At 32.7% G+C, this 19627-nt stretch overlaps 1 protein-coding gene across 14 annotated transcripts in view; it reads left to right on the top strand.

The window, feature by feature from the left end:
* Nucleotides 1-19627, top strand: part of LOC107981432 (putative thiamine transporter SLC35F3) — a 671722-nt gene that overhangs the window by 526052 nt on the left and 126043 nt on the right. For 12 of the 14 annotated variants that reach the window (XR_004227324.2, XM_031928083.2, XM_032601908.1 and 9 more), the window contains one exon: nt 8546-8675. Coding sequence is in view for 11 of the 14 variants with exons in the window: in XM_031928083.2 (XP_031783943.1) it covers nt 8546-8675 (130 nt within the window). In the remaining 3 variants the exon portion in view is untranslated. Of the gene's footprint in view, nt 1-8529; nt 8676-19627 lie in introns of all 14 variants that reach the window. The other 2 variants (XR_004345268.1, XR_004345269.1) reach the window with 1 other exon arrangement.

Raw genomic sequence — 19627 nt, forward strand, 5'->3', positions numbered from 1 at the left:
AAATGTACTCTATAATGTCATCTTTCATGTTATAGTGTATAACAGCTTTAAATAAGACACATGCTGAAAACTGATCCTAAACCCGCTCCGAAAAATAAACTAATTTTCTATAAATTTTTGCATTATAACATCATGTTACTTTCATGAAGCCAAGGACTTTACGCTTTGGAAAGTGTCTTCCACTTTAAAACACGTATCTGGCGAGTCACTGTGGCCTTTTTATATCCGTGATATTACAATTATTAACAATTATTTCGAACTGTGTTCGTACCAAATAATAATACTGCAACTTTACAAAACAAATGTACTCTATAATGTCATCTTTCATCTAGTAGTGTAGAACAGCTTTAAATAAGACACATGCTGAAAACTTATCCTAAACCCGCTCCGAAAAATAAACTAATTTTCTATAAATTTGTGCATTATAACATCATGTTACTTTCATGAAGGCCAAGGACTTTACTTGTGGAAAGTGTCTTCCACTTTAAAACACGTATCTGGCGAGTCACTGTGGCCTTTTTATATCCGTGATATTACAATTATTAACAATTATTTCGAACTGTGTTCGTACCAAATAATAATACTGCAACTTTACAAAACAAATTTACTCTACAATGTGATCTATTCATCTTGTAGTGTAGAACAGCTTTAAATAAGACACATGCTGAAAACTTATCCTAAACCCGCTCCGAAAAATAAACTAATTTTCTATAAATTTTGCATTATAACATCATGTTACTTTCATGTATGCCAAGGACTTTACGGGTTGGAAAGTGTCTTCCACTTTCAAACAAGTATCCGGCGAGTCACTGTGGCCATTTTATATCCGTGATATTACAATTATTAACAATTATTTCGAACTGTTTTCGTACCAAATAATAATACTGCAACTTTACAAAACAAATGTACTCTACAATGTGATCTATTCATCTTGTAGTGTAGAACACCTTTAAATAAGACACATGCTAAAAACTTATCCTAACCCGCTCCGAAAAATAAACTAATTTTCTATAAATTTTTGCATTATAACATCATGTTACTTTCATGTATGCCAAGGACTTTACTTGTGGAAAAGTGTCTTCCACTTTCAAAACACGTATCGGCGAGTCACTGTGGCCTTTTTATATCCGTGATATTACAATTATTAACAATTATTTCGAACTGTTTTCGTACCAAATAATAATACTGCAACTTTACAAAACAAATGTACTCTATAATGTATCTTTCATCTTGTAGTGTAGAACACTTTAAATAAGACACATGCTGAAAACTATCCTAAACCCGCTCCGAAAAATAAACTAATTTTCTATAAATTTTGCATTATAACATCATGTTACTTTCATGAAGGCCAAGGACTTTACTTGTGGAAAAGTGTCTTCCACTTCAAAACACGTATCTGGCGAGTCACTGTGGCCTTTTTATATCCGTGATATTACAATTATTAACAATTATTTCGAACTGTGTTCGTACCAAATAATAATTCTGCAACTTTACAAAACAAATGTACTCTACAATGTCATCTCTTCATCTAGTAGTGTAGAACACCTTTAAATAAGACACATGCTGAAAACTTATCCTAAACCCGCTCCGAAAAATAAACTAATTTTCTATAAATTTTGCATTATAACATCATGTTACTTTCATGAAGGCCAAGGACTTTACTTGTGGAAAAGTGTCTTCCACTTTAAAACACGTATCTGGCGAGTCACTGCGGCCTTTTATATCCGTGATATTACAATTATTAACAATTATTTCGAACTGTGTTCGTACCAATTAATAATACTGCAACTTTACAAAACAAATGTACTCTATAATGTCATCTTTCCATGTTATAGTGTATAACAGCTTTAAATAAGACACATGCTGAAAACTTATCCTAAACCCGCTCCGAAAAATAAACTAATTTTCTATAAATTTTTGCATTATAACATCATGTTACTTTCATGAAGGCCAAGGACTTTACTTGTGGAAAGTGTCTTCCACTTTAAAACACGTATCCGGCGAGTCACGGTGGCCTTTTTATATCCGTGATATTACAATTATTAACAATTATTTCGAACTGTGTCCGTACCAAATAATAATACTGCAACTTTACAAAACAAATGTACTCTATAATGTAATCTCTTCATCTAGTAGTGTAGAACAGCTTTAAATAAGACACATGCTGAAACTTATCCTAAACCCGCTCCGAAAAATAAACTAATTTTCTATAAATTTTTGCATTATAACATCATGTTACTTTCATGAAGGCCAAGGACTTTACTTGTGGAAAAGTGTCTTCCACTTTAAAACACGTATCTGGCGAGTCACTGTGGCCTTTTTATATCCGTGATATTACAATTATTAACAATTATTTCGAACTGTGTTCGTACCAAATAATAATTCTGCAACTTTACAAAACAAATTTACTCTACAATGTGATCTATTCATCTTGTAATGTAGAACACCTTTAAATAAGACACATGCTGAAACCTTATCCTAAACCCGCTCCGAAAAATAAACTAATCTTCTATAAATTTTAGCATTATAACATCATGTTACTTTCATGAAGGCCAAGGACTTTACTTGTGGAAAAGTGTCTTCCACTTTCAAACAAGTATCCGGCGAGTCACTGTGGCCATTTTATATCCGTGATATTACAATTATTAACAATTATTTCGAACTGTTTTCGTACCAAATAATAATACTGCAACTTTACAAAACAAATGTACTCTACAATGTGATCTATTCATCTTGTAGTGTAGAACACCTTTAAATAAGACACATGCTAAAACTTATCCTAAACCGCTCCGAAAAATAAACTAATTTTCTATAAATTTTGGCATTATAACATCATGTTACTTTCATGAAGGCCAAGGACTTACTTGTGGAAAAGTGTCTTCCACTTTAAACAACGTATCCGGCGAGTCACTGTGGCCTTTTTATATCCGTGATATTACAATTATTAACAATTATTTCGAACTGTGTTCGTACCAAATAATAATACTGCAACTTTACAAAACAACTGTACTCTATAATGTGATCTTTCATTTATAGTGTAGAACAGCTTTAAATAAGACACATGCTGAAACTTATCCTAAACCCGCTCCGAAAAATAAACTAATTTTCTATAAATTTTTGCATTATAACATCATGTTACTTTCATGAAGGCCAAGGACTTTACGGGTTGGAAAGTGTCTTCCACTTCAAAACACGTATCTGGCGAGTCACTGTGGCCTTTTTATATCCGTGATATTACAATTATTAACAATTATTTCGAACTGTGTTCGTACCAAATAATAATTCTGCAACTTTACAAAACAAATGTACTCTATAATGTCATCTTTCATCTAGTAGTGTAGAACACCTTAAATAAGACACATGCTGAAACTTATCCTAAACCCGCTCCGAAAAATAAACTAATTTTCTATAAATTTTTGCATTATAACATCATGTTACTTTCATGTATGCCAAGGACTTTACTTGTTGGAAAGTGTCTTCCACTTTCAAACACGTATCGGCGAGTCACTGTGGCCTTTTATATCCGTGATATTACAATTATTAACAATTATTTCGAACTGTGTTCGTACCAAATAATAATACTGCAACTTTACAAAACAAATGTACTCTACAATGTGATCTTTCATTTCTAATAGTGTAAACAGCTTTAAATAAGACACATGCTGAAAACTTATCCTAAACCCGCTCCGAAAAATAAACTAATTTTCTATAAATTTTGCATTATAACATCATGTTACTTTCATGAAGGCCAAGGACTTTACTTGTGGAAAAGTGTCTTCCACTTTAAAACACGTATCCGGCGAGTCACTGTGGCCTTTTTATATCCCTGATATTACAATTATTAACAATTATTTCGAACTGTGTCGTACCAAATAATAATACTGCAACTTTACAAAACAAATGTACTCTATAATGTGATCTCTTCATCTAGTAGTGTAGAACAGCTTTAAATAAGACACATGCTGAACTTATCGTAAACGCGCTCAAAATGCAGCCTCAAACTGGGATGAATATTTTGAATTTTGTTTCAAATGAATAGTAATTCTAATTTACAACGACTATGCACAAATTACGTAAAGAAACTCTTTTACTTGTTTTCATATTTCGCAGAAAATATGCTTTAATTAAGAAACATGATGCGTTTATGAATTCTTAAAGTACTTACTGTCATAAGCTTATCACTATTAACGTTTTATTAAGTAAAAAGATTAAAAAAGTATCTTCTAAGTTAGAATGGCTAAATAGTTATAACTTGATTTAATTATCATTGCTAAATATATTTGTAATTATACTTACAGTATACAATTATTATTGTTTTACGGTTTGATTGTTTTACTTACCTTTTATTGAATTCGTCTTCTTATGCTGCAGCTTTTATTGCTGTTGTTAAACTATAAGATCATAAGCATAATCTTAATAAAACGTTACATTGATTTTCTCACATTCTTCTTTCAAAAAAAACGCCAGCAACAATCTTGTATAAATTTATAAAAAAAAAATGAGACAATAAAAGAGACACTTGCAAACTTATTATCCTAAGTTCACTTATACAAAGTGTTTGTACTTTGTGTGTAATTTTAAAAATTGTTCTTAATCACAGAAATATAGATTATGGTGAAATTATTAAATGTTAAGTGACTGGTCAGAATATTTTTCAACAGTTGTCAATGGATAGGGAGTTTATGAATTCATTTATATACATCTTAATTGAAGAGCTCAATCATTTGTTGTGTAAAATATTTTTTTTTGTAAAGAAGAATTTTGGGTGCCTACGGCACTCTCAACTGATCACTTGTGCTTAAATCACCACGCTCGCTAGAAAAAGCCAATTTTCCCTTCTGTTTGCAGAATATACTATGTGATAGCTTTTGAACTGTAAATCAAAATTAATTGATGTGTGCTCTTTTGGAAATGCCAAAAGCTGATGAATAAGTTAAAATAAAATTTATTTGAAAAATGTATTTTATAGCAGGACAATGTCAGTCAAATTGCTTAAAACATCTACCAGAGAGATGAATAAATGCTTTAATTATAGGATTGAAAAAAAAAATTGTATTTAGAATTAGCCTTAAGGTATACAGATTCACCAACGATTGCTAATTTTTATGTGTGCATTGGAATATCGGTCTTGCTTGCTGTCTACACAAAGAAAAAGAAACGTTGCGTTTACTGTTGTACTTAAGTATACTTAGAGGGCTCCCGCTCAGTCAATTCTACTGCAGACTTCAGTAAACTCTACTGAACTGTTGGGTTCGGGTGACGTATGTACGCTAACGTTAAAATAACTTATCGCGCTTGAGAGTAAAGATATTTATTTGTAATAAAGAAGGAGCTGCGTTTTGGAATTAGTTTATAAAAACTTAAAAGAAAATGCTCTGCTCTAACTATTATGAACACATATGAATATAGAAAAACAACATGAATCAGCAAAATTCAATGTGCGCACCATAGCTTTGTTATATCAAATATATCCTTATAACCTGTTTTCTTGAAAACTACAGTATATAGAGCACTGAAATTTTGTATACAACTCCAAAATAACCTGGTCTAACATACTATAAATACATATCTAAGTAGTTGTATTAATACTATGATTTGATGAAAAAAAGCTTGTGCGCACTTGAATTTTGCCTATCGTCGATTGTGATATTTAATGTGACACCTGTTAGAGCACTAAATATAATTATATAATTATAAAATCATTGATGAAAGAAAAAAGAAACTGAGCATACCTAATGAAGTATGCAGAGTGACTTTAGAATGATATAATATTTGAATTAAAAATTTCATCGGTCTTTTGGGTTTAAATACCAGATCAGGCACTTTTAAAGATGAAAGTATAAGTGTAATTCCAACTGATTCAACAACCTCTGGCATTTTCAAAATAGTATATTGTGTACCAAGAGCGTAAAGTGGGCTTTTTGAGGCTGAGTGTGGAGTTTGCAGTACGAATCAAGGCGAGTTAGCCCAAGCCGAAGGTGAGGGCGTTTACGAGCCGCAGACGAGTACTGCAACCACATGAGGCCAAAAAGCCCGATTAGCCCTTGGTGCACACCATATTTTTTGTAACGCATTTACTAATTTACACACACATATACGTATATTTGATGTGAACTATTGACTATTTTCTTTAAAATATTTTGTATAACACGTGCATAAAAAAGACCATTTTCGGCGCCTATAAACTAGGCCGAAAATGGGGTTTTCCGTGCGTCACACAAAAAGTAGAGCGAGAGTCCCTGATCACAATACACGTGTATCAATTAATCCATTTTCGCCCCCTATATAGGTAGAACGAGCCTACAATAATCGGAGAATCGAAAATCGAGCGGATTCATTTTTTTTTTTGTTCATCTCCTTACTAAAGCTTGAAATCGTTAAAAACTCTTGAAACAATTTCATAAAAATCAAAATTTTCCAAAATTTTCCAAAATTTCAAAATTTTCAAAATGTTCAAATCTGCCAAAAATTTCAAAATTCTCAAAATTTTTCAAAATTTGCAGTTTATTAAAATTTTGATTTACTAAATTTTAAAAGCTTTACTAAAAATATATTTAAATAAATAAAATAATTAAATAAAAAAATATATATGAATATATACACGCCCACCGTAGTGGACGACTCGAAAAAATCCATTCTCGATCCACTTCATAGGCGACCCAAATGGTCTTCCTTATACACTTGTTATAAAAAGCACGGTGAACAACGAGGGGCGAATGTGCTTTTCCAGACTCGGATCCTCGCTCGGAAAAGCCCATTTTCGCCCCTTGTTGTACAATGTACTATTAACGGGCGTTATCATTTTTTTTGTCCGGCGGGCGTTTTTAATTTTTTTTTTGCCCGGCGAGCGATTTTAATTTTTTTTTGCCCGCAAACGCGGCATATGCGGTCAAAAAAAATGAAAAACGCCCGCCGGGCAATAAAAATTAAAAACGCCCACCTGTCAAAAAAAACTTATAAACGCCCGCTAAAATTTGTTTTTTCCCGTCGGTAAAAAAACTGGTCCTTTACGCCCGCATAATAGGTACGAAAAACGCGGAAATCGTGCTTGTGTTGCAAAAATGTATTTAATCACTAGTTTATCACTCTTAGTTTAAAAGTTATTGTAAAAATTCAAATTTGAAAAATTGATGATTACGATACGATGTTTAACACACTATTCAATTTTTCCAATAACTTCTAAACTAAGAGTGATAAACTAGTGAATAAATACCTTTTTGAAAGTGCCAGAGGTTACTAAATCAGTTGGAATGACACTTATTCTTTTGTCTCTAAAAGTGCCTGATCTAGTATTTAGACCCAAAAGGCCGATAAATAGTTATAGTACTGTAAGTTATGCTCGAAGATGATATTCAAGTATCTAGGAATCTCAGGTGGCCTTAATGTAATAACAATAATATGTACATTAACGACAAAAGTCATGTAATGGTTTACCTACATTTTACTTTTGTCTCCGCCGAATGCATCGCCCACGAGAGTCTAGAATAACATGTTCATCATCTTCGAGCAGAACTTAGAAATACACATCGAAATCCGCTGAGTGCACCACGTAGACTTAATTTTTTTTCCTCCTCCGAACACCGCCCGGATTTTGTCTACGAGAGTCCCACGTAAGAAGATCATCATGCTCGAACAGAACTTACACTCATACGTATGGAAAACCGCTGAACATTTACTTGGGAATCAAAATTTCAGCTTTCGGCATTTTTAGCTTTCGGCACTTTGTTTTTCTCAGCACGTTTTTAGGCATTTTTATTTTCGGCATCTTTATCCATAGTTGTTATAGACTTTTCGGCAACTTTAATTTCTGTACATTCGTATTTCGGCAATGTGCGTTAGGAAATTTTAACCGAATGTAAATTAATTTTCATTTTATTTGACTTTTCATTCTTTTTATAATCGGCTTATAGTTTTTCACAAATTTTAACTTTAGCAAAAATATATGTAGGATAAATTATTTCGTCAAATTATCTTATAGGTAAAAGTGTCTGATGGTAAAGTTAGCTTTCGTTACATTTCTCCCCACCCCGATTTCAATCCATGATTTTCAGCCGGGCTGAGAGTACTATTTCGAAGTTACTCGGGTTTGGTGAGATGATGTCGATCAGATAGGTGAAGCGGAAATAAGACACGTGTTGTCGTTCCTCCTGCGCATTACTAGAAATCTCAAAACTAAGAAATCGCTATAAAAAATACGGTCACAAAATGAAAAAAAAGACTGTTTTACCATTATGTTGCAAAACAAAGTTAATGTAACTTGGTGGATTAAAGTCCACTAAGTAGAAGTGAGATACAGGCATATACAAACGAACACATACACATACGTCCATACATTTTCTAAAAACACTGTATTTCGCATAACGTACTTCAAAACACATTTCCTACATATTTTTGTACTCTAGAAATTACTATTACAAGGCTTCCTTAGGAAGAAAGCAAATGTTTAGCATTGATGCATTAAAATTTATAGAGTATATAAAAGCCTGGATTTAGGCGAATACCTACATACTACTACATAATTTGATAAAGTTTAATTTTGTTATAGCTCTAGACGTAATTCTTTACGGAGCAAATTTTGTTGGAATGAAGCTAGCAGGTATGATATTAATCGCTACTGGATTTTTCCTAGTGATGTTTCCCAATAACTGGCCTGATTATTTTACTCGTCTACTGAGGTATGTGCGCTTCTATTAAATTTATTATTCGTAAGTAGTAGTTATATGTACATTGTACAGTTCATAATAAATTTATGGGGCCACACCCATTAAATTAAAAAGGCGAGATATTGTATTTTTTTCTGCAAATCTAAGCTAAATTGCTGAAATGATTAATCAAACACTGATATTAACTCTAAAACACTGTAAAAATGCTTCAAACAATGTTTATATGTAGCACATGTCAGGTATAACATCTTTTCAAAGGCCAAAATCCATACTTTTCATCATTTTACTTATACTATAGAGTTACTTTAGTTTAGGGGTTCAAACAACACTTTCTTTTATAAGTTATCTACAACTTAAGTATAATGTTCATCTGGTACTAAAGGCGTAAAGTAGGCTTATTTAGACCGAGTGTAGAGTTTGCAGTACGATTTGAAGGCAAGGTAGCAAGCCGAAAGCGAGTGTGTAATACAAACAACAAGAGGTCAAATAGCCCATTTAGCCCTTGGTGCACACCATAGTTTTTGTGACACATGTATAGGTTTTTGGGTATTTTATGTCCATAAAGCAAAACATTTAAAAATTGTCAAAATATAGCACCAAAACTCCAAGTTTGCAGTTTACAACAAAATTTTATCAGTAGGCATCTGCAGCTAGCCAGTGAAGCTAACTCGGACCGGGATCCGGAGCGTGCGCAGTATCCTGCTCCGCTGCCACGCTCTCATTGGCGCTCCGCACTCGTGCGCGGTTTGAAAAAGATGGGGGGCGGGGCTTTGCGTCAGCCGTTTTTCGGAAGGACCGAGTTCAAGCCCCGTGAACGGAAAATTTTTTTTTACTCTTTTCTGTTAGTTGATATTTTAATTGACGTGAAAAACTCTTTGTGTACTAAAAAAAACAATTAGAAACCTACACAACAATTTTCACATAGGTATATACATCAGTAGGTAGCATATATCCAAGCAAACCCCTCATGACTATGGAAACATAAATATCTAAACCCTATAAACCCTAAAAACTTAAATATCTGTTAACAAATCATGTTTAAGCTTAAACAAACCCAATTCAAACAAACAAGCCACCCCACCCTCTCGATAAACATATGCTACTTTCAATCTTTCGGTTCCAACGACGATCGTGGCGGCGCGGTCTACGTCGTTGCTCAGAAATCTTATTATAATTATGAATAAGGTCAACCGCCGAATTGCAATGCAACATTTTTTATGCAATTATTTGTTTATTTTAATACACCCATGGATGGATCGATCACCTTTCTGCCAGCTTTCAGCATATGTTTATGGAGAGGGTAGGGTGGCTTGTTTGTTTGAATTGGGTTTGTTTAAGCTTAAACATGATTTGTTAACAGATATTTAAGTTTTTAGGGTTTATAGGGTTTAGATATTTATGTTTCCATAGTCATGACCCACACAGCATGAAAGCTTTTTGAAATCTTTAAGGAAGCTTCCTTGAAAGTGTTGGTATCTTAAAAGAAGCTTCCGCGTAATCTTCCCAGAAGCTGAGAATGTCCGCTTCAAATCCATGTCAGAAAGCTTTCCAACAACATTGCTGTTTGGTTCCGTGGTATATGTTTGTAAGCTTTCTTGGAAGATTGTAAAAACGTTGATGAAAGCTTCTGGAAGATTCCAGTAAGTTTCCAATATGTTTCAAAAATGTTGGAAAATTTCAGATAACCTTCTATTAAGGTTTCAGCAAGATTTTTAGAATCTTTCCGAAAGAATTTGTGGAATCTTCCCATTATTTAATACTTCTTTAATTGATCTTTCGATTCGAAATACGGACTATCCGACTTAAATAATGCATGGCGCCATTGTGTAACATATTCTATGTGATCTCCGATTGGCTATTCGTTTTCGTGCGCGATTCTGTGTATGTTTGAATTTCTAACCTCAAAAAGTAACCTGCTAGTATCTCATAACAGTTCATTGCATTTATTTTTATCGTTGTTTTGCACGCTTTGAACCTCTCAGAGCCCCAAGGTTGGCATCTCCGGAATATCGAAGGATTCGGACAGCGAAGAATACCACATCTTTTAAATGTACTTACCTTTTTGTAATTTCAAAGTAATAAATATGGACGATAAATATTTTATTTATTAAAAGGAGATATGCGGATAGATTATATTTGAATTTAAATGTACTTTAATGAAAAATGGAAATAAGCAATAAGTTTTGAAGCAAAAGATTATGTTTGGAAGTCTCCTTTGTCAAAATGTAAGTTACACTCCCCTTAAAATTAGTTGATATTAGCTCAAAGAAACCTTCAAATCGAATGATTACATACCTTTATTTATTGAAAAAATGTATCAATTACAAATTAAGCTTGTGTTTTTATTAAATTACTGATCTCTACTTTATTTATTACAATAATTACTGGATAAGATTAGAATTAAAATAAGTATTTACGAATGCTGAATAATATAAGTAAATAATTATGGATCGGATTCTTCGCCACTGTTCAGGATTTCGTCAATAACTATTGGCTGGAATGGCGCCCTTTTTGGACCTTTTCCACTGAAAAAAGTAGTCATATAAAAATAATGCAAAATAGCTTTAAAATGGTAATATTTACTATGGCAAAAAACTTTAGAATCTGATAAAAAACAGAACGCAAATGAATTTGTTTATGATTGATTTTTTGAAAACAAAAAAGACTACACAAAATCGCTTGTTTTATAGAAGGCAAAAATAATCAATTCATTAAAATATTTACCTTGCTTCTCTCTTTAGCCGCGTGTTTGCAGTATCCAGCCAAGCACTTATGCCATCTTTAATGTCATCGTTATTTGCATTTGGAAATGCAAGTTTGACAGCTTCTAAACAATAAAAAAAAATATTTATGTATAAAGTGTACATTAGCAACAGTTAAAATTATTTTGTTCATCAAAACTGTTAATAATTAAAAATCCATGATTTCATAATTCGATAGAATGGTTTAGACGCTTAAAGATTATGAGTTTCATTTAAAAATTTATATGTAAACTAGGTAAAATATAATGATCAAGTAAGCCCGCTCGATTACTTTTAAGTGAAAAGAATAAAAAAAAAATAAACAGCAAAAAAATAAGATGAAATTTGAATTCTATTGGTATAATTTAGAAAAAAAATCATTTTAAGTTATATAACAAAAAGCATTACCAAAATATATAATATAATTACATTTACTTTCCATCTTAGGAAATTCCGTTATGAACGACAGAGGCTCTTAAAATTGCAAAAAGGTTTAAAATTTGAGTGTATTCTCTCCTTTGAAAAAAAAAACAAACTTATGATACAGGCAAGTGCATAGCCTGAGGTCTTGATCTCTCTCTCTCTCTCTCTCTCTCTCTCTCTCTCTCTCTCTCTCTCTCCCTCTCTCTCTCTCTCTCTCTCTCTCTCTCTCTCTTTCTCACTTTTTCTTCTTCTCTACTTTTCTTTCTCTATCTCACTTAAAAAAATCGCGCCAGTATTCGCGTCATTACTTGCGCAATTTTTTTCAGTAGGGTATCTATCTACACTATATTAAAGTGCTTAAAGTGAATAATAATAATTTTGATCCCGTAGCGCATGCAACCACATACACCAAACAAAAATAAAATTTCATAGTATATTCTTTATTGTAAATATCAAATTAAATCCAATTTGAAAGTTACACGCCTTTTATTATCCTACTGAAAAAAATTACATGATTAAACAATTCAATTTCGTATATAGATTTCTCGATCAATATTGACCTATGTATGGACTTTTACCGAGTTATATCGGACTTTCTGTTAAATTTTATTGCAAAGAATGCAATTAAGATGTATACAATTTACGTTAATAAGAAATCTTATCGACTTCTATCAACTGTTTATAACAAGGTATACTATCTTATTATGTTGCAAAACAATATATTAGCAAGGTATTTTATTATTTTAATAATAAAATAAGAAATTACTAGGCTAGTTAATTATTAAAGAAGCACGGGTATAGGGTTAATGACCCAATAAAAGTAGTTTTGAAATTAAATTGTGGGTAGTAATGACTATGTTTTGATTATAAGGTAAATCGAGGTCGAGAAAAACAATTCTGACATTTTTAGCTTCCTAGGTCAAGGGGTTCTATGCGAAAACAAGGTGCAAACATTATTTTTGCTTATATTTTGAGAACGATTTATCCTGCGATAAAATGACTTGCACCAAACGAAAGGGCGTTAAATTTTACATTGGAAACGATTTTTACTTGATTCCGATGAGTGCAAAGTTCCGAGATAATCAATGAAAAATAGATAATCTTAATGCTGCGTCGCGTCGCTCGCATGGTCGCCCGGACCCCCTCCCCCTTCTTCGAGCCCTACATCCTTGCTTTTTTAATAATCAATTACGAAAAACCCAAATGACGTTTTAATACTTTTTATATGTTGCTAAATTTACATTCGGATACGAAATATGATTTAAAAATGATAAACTAAGGTAATCGAATAAATTATAATTTTTAAAAAAAGATTTATATTCTTGCGGATGCATTATAAAATTGCGTGCGGCATGTTACTTAACCTTAAGCGTTCGACCTTAACCTCAAAAAACAACCCACCCCCCCTTAACAAAAATTGCTGTTTCACTCCGTTGAGAAAGGTAATTCTAGAGAAAATATATTGACAGGGACTATTTTTGTGTATTTTGAGATCCTAAACCCGAAGATTTGCAAAATTAAAGGTGGCTTGCCAATACATCAAAATACTATCCGTCAATAATTTTCCACACATCGATCACAGGATATACCTCTCAACTGCGTGAAAAAGCGATTTTGGGGGGTGTTTTTTGAGGTTAGGGACGAACGCTTAAGGTATCGGTAAAAAATACCGTCGGATTCGTGTCCAGCAGCTAAAAATATATGAAAATACCCGTTGCTTGGAATTTTTCTGAGCCCCTGTGATTTCTGACAGCTTGATCATTACGTAAAGTAGTATTTTTTATGGTTAGGAAACGTGCAGCTCCGTCTATGAATGAAAATTTAAAAAAGGCTACGCACTAATCAAAAGTACACAAAAAATGCTAAATTTTCCATATTTTAAAAAATTTTTAAGTTGAAAGGAACTTTGGGTATTTAGGTGTTCTGGTTGACAAAGAACGTCCCACATATATATATATATATATATATATAATGCATATTCTGTTAAATCTTTTAATAAGAACCGTTGCACGTTTCAATAATCTTTACCAGAATATTTCTGACGTCAAGCGTCGCGGAAATTTACGTCTTCCAGAAATATTCCATGAAAGCTTCCTTAAAGATTCCCATACTTCCATGGAAGCTTCATAGAAGCTTGATCCCGTACCCTTCTATGCCAACATATCTTGTGGTAAGTGAATAAAAAACTGGGATGAACTGGCCATAAATGTGCCCCCGCTCACGAATTCGTATTATGTATAACCTAAACCTACCAAAAAAATCAGATGATATTCAGCTGTTTATCAACTCATAATCAGCTTACAATCGTACCAAAACGGCATCTTATCATCAGGTGATAATAATCCGAATATTTTTCTGTCTCTGTTGGAATTGTCGACTGAAGACCCATGTGAATTTTTGCCTTTGCCGGGTAAAATTTCTTATAAGGGTAGTTTCGGAGGATCTACAAACTCTAGATAATTATATTAGGCGTTTGTAGTGCATTTTTTCATGCAGAAAGTTATAATAACTTAGTATTTTTCCTTAATGCATTAACAGGAATTTTCACTCACAAGAATTACAGGAGATTTTGAATACGATGACTATATTCAAATTTTTGTGTTTGCCTTCATTCGAAAACAAACACACATAACCAGGCATATTAAATTTTCTTTTCTGATTGTAAAACAATATTTTATATTAAATTAATCTCATGTTATGTACTTGGAACTTTGACTCTGACTCTCATGATAATATATTATGCTATAACCGTAAAATATTATTATATAAGTTGGAGTTAAAATCAAAAATACATCACTCGAGGTTCATTCAATTTTAAATACTGTTTCACAATCAGAAATGAAATTGTGACAGAAGTGTGTTAGTTTTCCAAGAGCGAAAACAAAAATTGGAATATAGACATCATATTCACAATCTCTTATAAAGTGCAATTAATTCTTGCTTAATGTATAGAGTAAAGAGGCAAAATTATTGTAGCTTTCTATATCTACAAATACTCTACAAACCTGAAATATAATTGTTAAAAGTTAATAGATCCTCTCTAATCCATAACTAAATAACAATTTTAGAAAAAATAGTTTTTTTATAATGCAAAAATATAATTACTATAATAGAAAATACTTATGTCTCAGTACAACTCACCTAAAGAAGAATTATTTTGAATGGAAATTCACAAAGAGAACCGTATACTCCTATACTATGCTTTTCACACAGACAATTGGTATATATATGGCCCAAAATAAGTAGTCAAATTTGATAATGCGACGAGAACTGATTTATTTCTGGAAAGGAAAAAAGTTTCATTACTTAAATATGAAATTGATTATATTTTATTTAAAAATATTGTGATGCAAAATGAGGTATATAAATATATATTATAGAGAGAAAAAAAGGAAATAAAATAACGCTACATATAGCTGTTACTACTTAACCTGCATAGGCATATACATATACATATATATATATATATATATATATGAATGATTAATAAACAATGATTAATAAACAATAAACAATAATTAAAATCTTCTTACCTTTTCATGAAGAGTTTTCCCTCGCAAACTGATTTGCTATCTTGTAGCCATCTTTGATTCCGAATTCCAGCTGTGCAGACTGCATAAGCAGATTGGAAATTGGAATTGAAACCCACAAGATGATGCAAAACATAAATTTCGGCGCAAAAATTAAATTTAAATTCGAAATAAAGTAGTATATTCGCTAATATAATAAAAAATTTGTAATGGTAATAAAAATAAAATCTGTTAATATAGTTATATTAGTAGTTATCAGAATATATATATATATATATATATATATATATATATATATATATATATATATATATATATATATGTATATAAATAATAAAATCCTAACCTAAAAGTTCAACGCGCGCGGAGCGCGCATAAATGTACCTAGTTTATTATAAAATCTTGGTGACAGCTTGTAAGCCTTCTTACAGGAATCTTTCATGATAGATTCTCTTCATATTGCATGGAACCTTTCATGGATGATTGCGGAAAGCTTTTGAAATATTCCCATTTGGGTTTAAATTTGAAAATTTTTTTAATATGCCAAGAAGCTTACAAAAGTCTTGCAGGTAACCTTCCCGGAGCAATCCTACATATCTTTCTGATAGCTTGCAAGCCTTCTTACCTGAATCTTTCATGGCAGATTCTCATCATATTGCATTGAACCTTTCATGGAAGATTGCGGAAAGCTTTTGAAATATTCCCATTTGGGTTTAAATTTGAACATATTTTTAATATGCCAAGAAGCTTACAAAAGTCTTGCAGGTAACCTTCCCGGAGCAATCCTACATATCTTTCTGATAGCTTGCAAGCCTTCTTACCTGAATCTTTCATAGCAGATTCTCACCATATTGCATTGAACCTTTCATGGAAGATTGCGGAAAGCTTTTGAAATATTCCCATTTGGGTTTAAATTTGAACATTTTTTTAATATGCCAAGAAGCTTACAAAAGTCTTGCAGGTAACCTTCCCGGAGCAATCCTACATATATTGTGAAAAGCATTTATGATTGCTTATAGTAACCTTCAATGAAATGTTTATGTAATGTTGCTTCGAATCTTTCATGGAAGCTTAATAGAAGCTTGTTATAAGATAACATGTCATGTTTCAATAAATGAAAAATGAGATCTTCCAGTATTAGCTTTCAATAATCTTGCAGAAAGCTTTACTGGAATATTTCAAAGTAATATTAGAGAAAGTTTCAATTCACCTTCATGAAGCTTACAGGAAGCTTTTATGGTAATCTTTCTTGAAACTTTCAATTGGAACCTTTCATGCTGTGTGGGGAGGGGTTTGCTTGGATATATGCTACCTACTGATGTATATACCTATGTGAAAATTGTTGTGTAGCTTTCTAATTGTTTTTTTTTTTTAGTACACAAAGAGTTTTTCACGTCAATTAGAATATCAACTAACAGAAAAGAGTAAAAAAAAAATTTTCCGTTCACGGGGCTTGAACTCGGTCCTTCAACGGCTGACGCAAAGCCCCGCCCCCCATCTTTTTCAAACCGCGCACGAGTGCGGAGCGCCAATGAGAACGTGGCAGCGGAGCAGGATACTGCGCACGCTCCGGATCCCGGTCCGAGTTAGCTTCACTACAGCTAGCAGTTGAGTATAACTAATAGTACATTACAATACATTAGACGTAAGTAGCACTTTTTGCACGGCGTGGGGTTAGGGCCCGACGTAGCAAGGGTCTTATATACGCTGCACAGTGTGAAAAAAATTTTTAAGTCGCATAGTTTTTTCCCAAAAAATATTATAAATATTGAAAAAAGCAAAGATTTTATCGCTAAAAACACAAAATGAGCCTTATTTCCTTGAATTTTGGGGCTCCCGAAAACTATTGTGGGCCATCCCAATATTTTTCTCTTATTCCACATAACTTAAACTTTACTCTAACCAAATTTAATCCAATTCCGTTCACTTAATCGTGAGATATTAGGTTTTAATACAAAAATTTTTTTTACAATGTGCGCCGTGCAGACGTCTGAGTAGGTCCCACTTTTAAGGAAATAAACTTTTTTGGGTTGCCTCAACCATATACCTCACACACAGCAAGTTAAATAATAAAATGCGTCGGCACATGGAAGGAAGGCAATCGAGTGCGAGCCACAAATCTAAAAACCAAAATGCCTAAACCAACTAGTTTCACGCGTAGCAAATTTAATAATAAAATATCTTGGCACATCGGAGAGTGGCGAGCGACTGCAAGCAAGAAAACTGATACCAAAATGCCTTAATCCACTTGCCCTAAATGCAGCTAGCTCAATAACATATATATTGTGTACCAACAGCGTAAAGTGGACTATTAAAGTGAATACTTCTATAAGTTCGCCGGGTACACATTTTACTGGAAAGTGAATCGGCGAGCGGCGACCGTCACGGCGTCGCGACAGACCGATCGTCACGAAAGCAGCGGCAGCTCTCTCCCTCCACCACCCGTTATTCGTCGCGCATATTAGCGTGCTCGCACAGCATAGCTATCCCCTTTCATATCAGCTGCACTTATTTACACACGCTGTAAGTGGCTATCAGGTTTTCTCGGTTCTTCCCGCTGCATTTCTGGTCCCTCGACGTGTTAATATAGCGGTGCCTTTTCATGGCGCTTCAATTTTTTCGCGTCAACTAGACGACGTGACTTTTTTAATATACGCGAAACGTTTGCAGGTAAACATTATTGACTTGCGGTAAACATTTTTACTTAATGACACTGATAAGGTGGTGGAAAATAAATACACTATTAAGTATTTATTAAGTGTAATTTAATATAATAAAACGTAAGACTAGATAATAATTATATTAAGCGTGATGCTACTACCGAGGACTCTATATAGTCTCTGACAACTCTCTTTCAAGCGAGCGCCCTGGAACTAGAGTTCCCTTTCCACTCCCTCTCACTCATACATCACGCGCTCACACGAACACCGCTGACTCGTGCACTAGCACAAATGTACTTATACTTAACACGCCTCCTTACATTTGTGCTATTTTACAATATTATCATTTATTTCAAATTTAACTTTTTACAAAATTTTTCATGCTTTTCTCTACTTAATGATTTCGTAAATATATCAGCAATATTTTCCTTTGTATCGACTTTTACAATATTTATTTTACCTTCATTTACGCTCTCATGTACAAAATGATAATGAACTTCTATGTGTTTAGAGTTTTTAGTAAAATTGCCGTACGTTGCTATATTAATTGCTCCAGTGTTATCTTCATATATATTCACTGGTTTTCTACATTTAATATCAAAACATTTTAATAACTCTGTGACTAGTTTAATTTCAGTTACTGCTTCTGATAAAGCAACGTATTCGGCAAATGTTGATGCTTTTGTAACAGACTTTTGTTTTCTTGACCTCTAATACACAACGTTACCGAATAATCGTATCACAAAGCCGGTTGTTGACTTTCTATCATTATTATCGCCTGCCCAATCGGCATCTACGTAACAATCAAGTATATCACAAACTTTATTTCCATTGTAAGATAAACTTAAATCTTGAGACACATGTAAATATTTTAAAATTCTCAAAGCATATTTAAAATGCGTATTATTATAGCAGTTTTGATATCTACTCAAGTAATTTACTGCAAAACTTATATCTGGCCTTGTAGCCGAACTTATATATAACAAAGCACCAATCAAATTTCTATATTTGATATCTCTTTCACAATCATCGGATTTCTCGAGTTTTAAGTTTACTTCTATTGGTGTTTTATACGCTTTACAATTTTCTACACCATATTTTTCAGCTAATGAAATAATATAATCTTTTTGCGATAATTTCATTTCCTTACATAACACATCGTATTTTACAGTAATCCCTAAATATTCTCGTATTTTTCCGAGATTTTTCATTTTAAATCGTTCAGACAGCATTTTCTTTACTTTTTCTATTATTTCTTTATTTTTACTGCAAATTAATAAGTCATCGACATATAAAAGCAAATAAACAGTATCTTCTTTTAATTTTAATGTATACAAGCAATAATCAATATTACTTCTAATAAATCCTAATTTTATTAGAAATTTATCTAGACATTCATACCAAGCCCTGGGACTTTCTTTTAAGCCATATAATGCTTTTATTAATTTACACACTCTATCAGTTCCGTCTTCATATCCTTTAGGTTGATTAACATATAATTCAGACGTTACTTTTCCATTTAAAAATGCTGTCTCAACGTCCATTTGTTCTATATGCAAACCCACTTTACAACAATAAACTAATAAGATTTTTAGCGTTTGCATTTTTGC

The sequence above is a fragment of the Nasonia vitripennis genome (assembly GCF_009193385.2).
Source record: "Nasonia vitripennis strain AsymCx chromosome 4 unlocalized genomic scaffold, Nvit_psr_1.1 chr4_random0003, whole genome shotgun sequence".
NCBI lineage: Eukaryota > Metazoa > Arthropoda > Insecta > Hymenoptera > Pteromalidae > Nasonia > Nasonia vitripennis.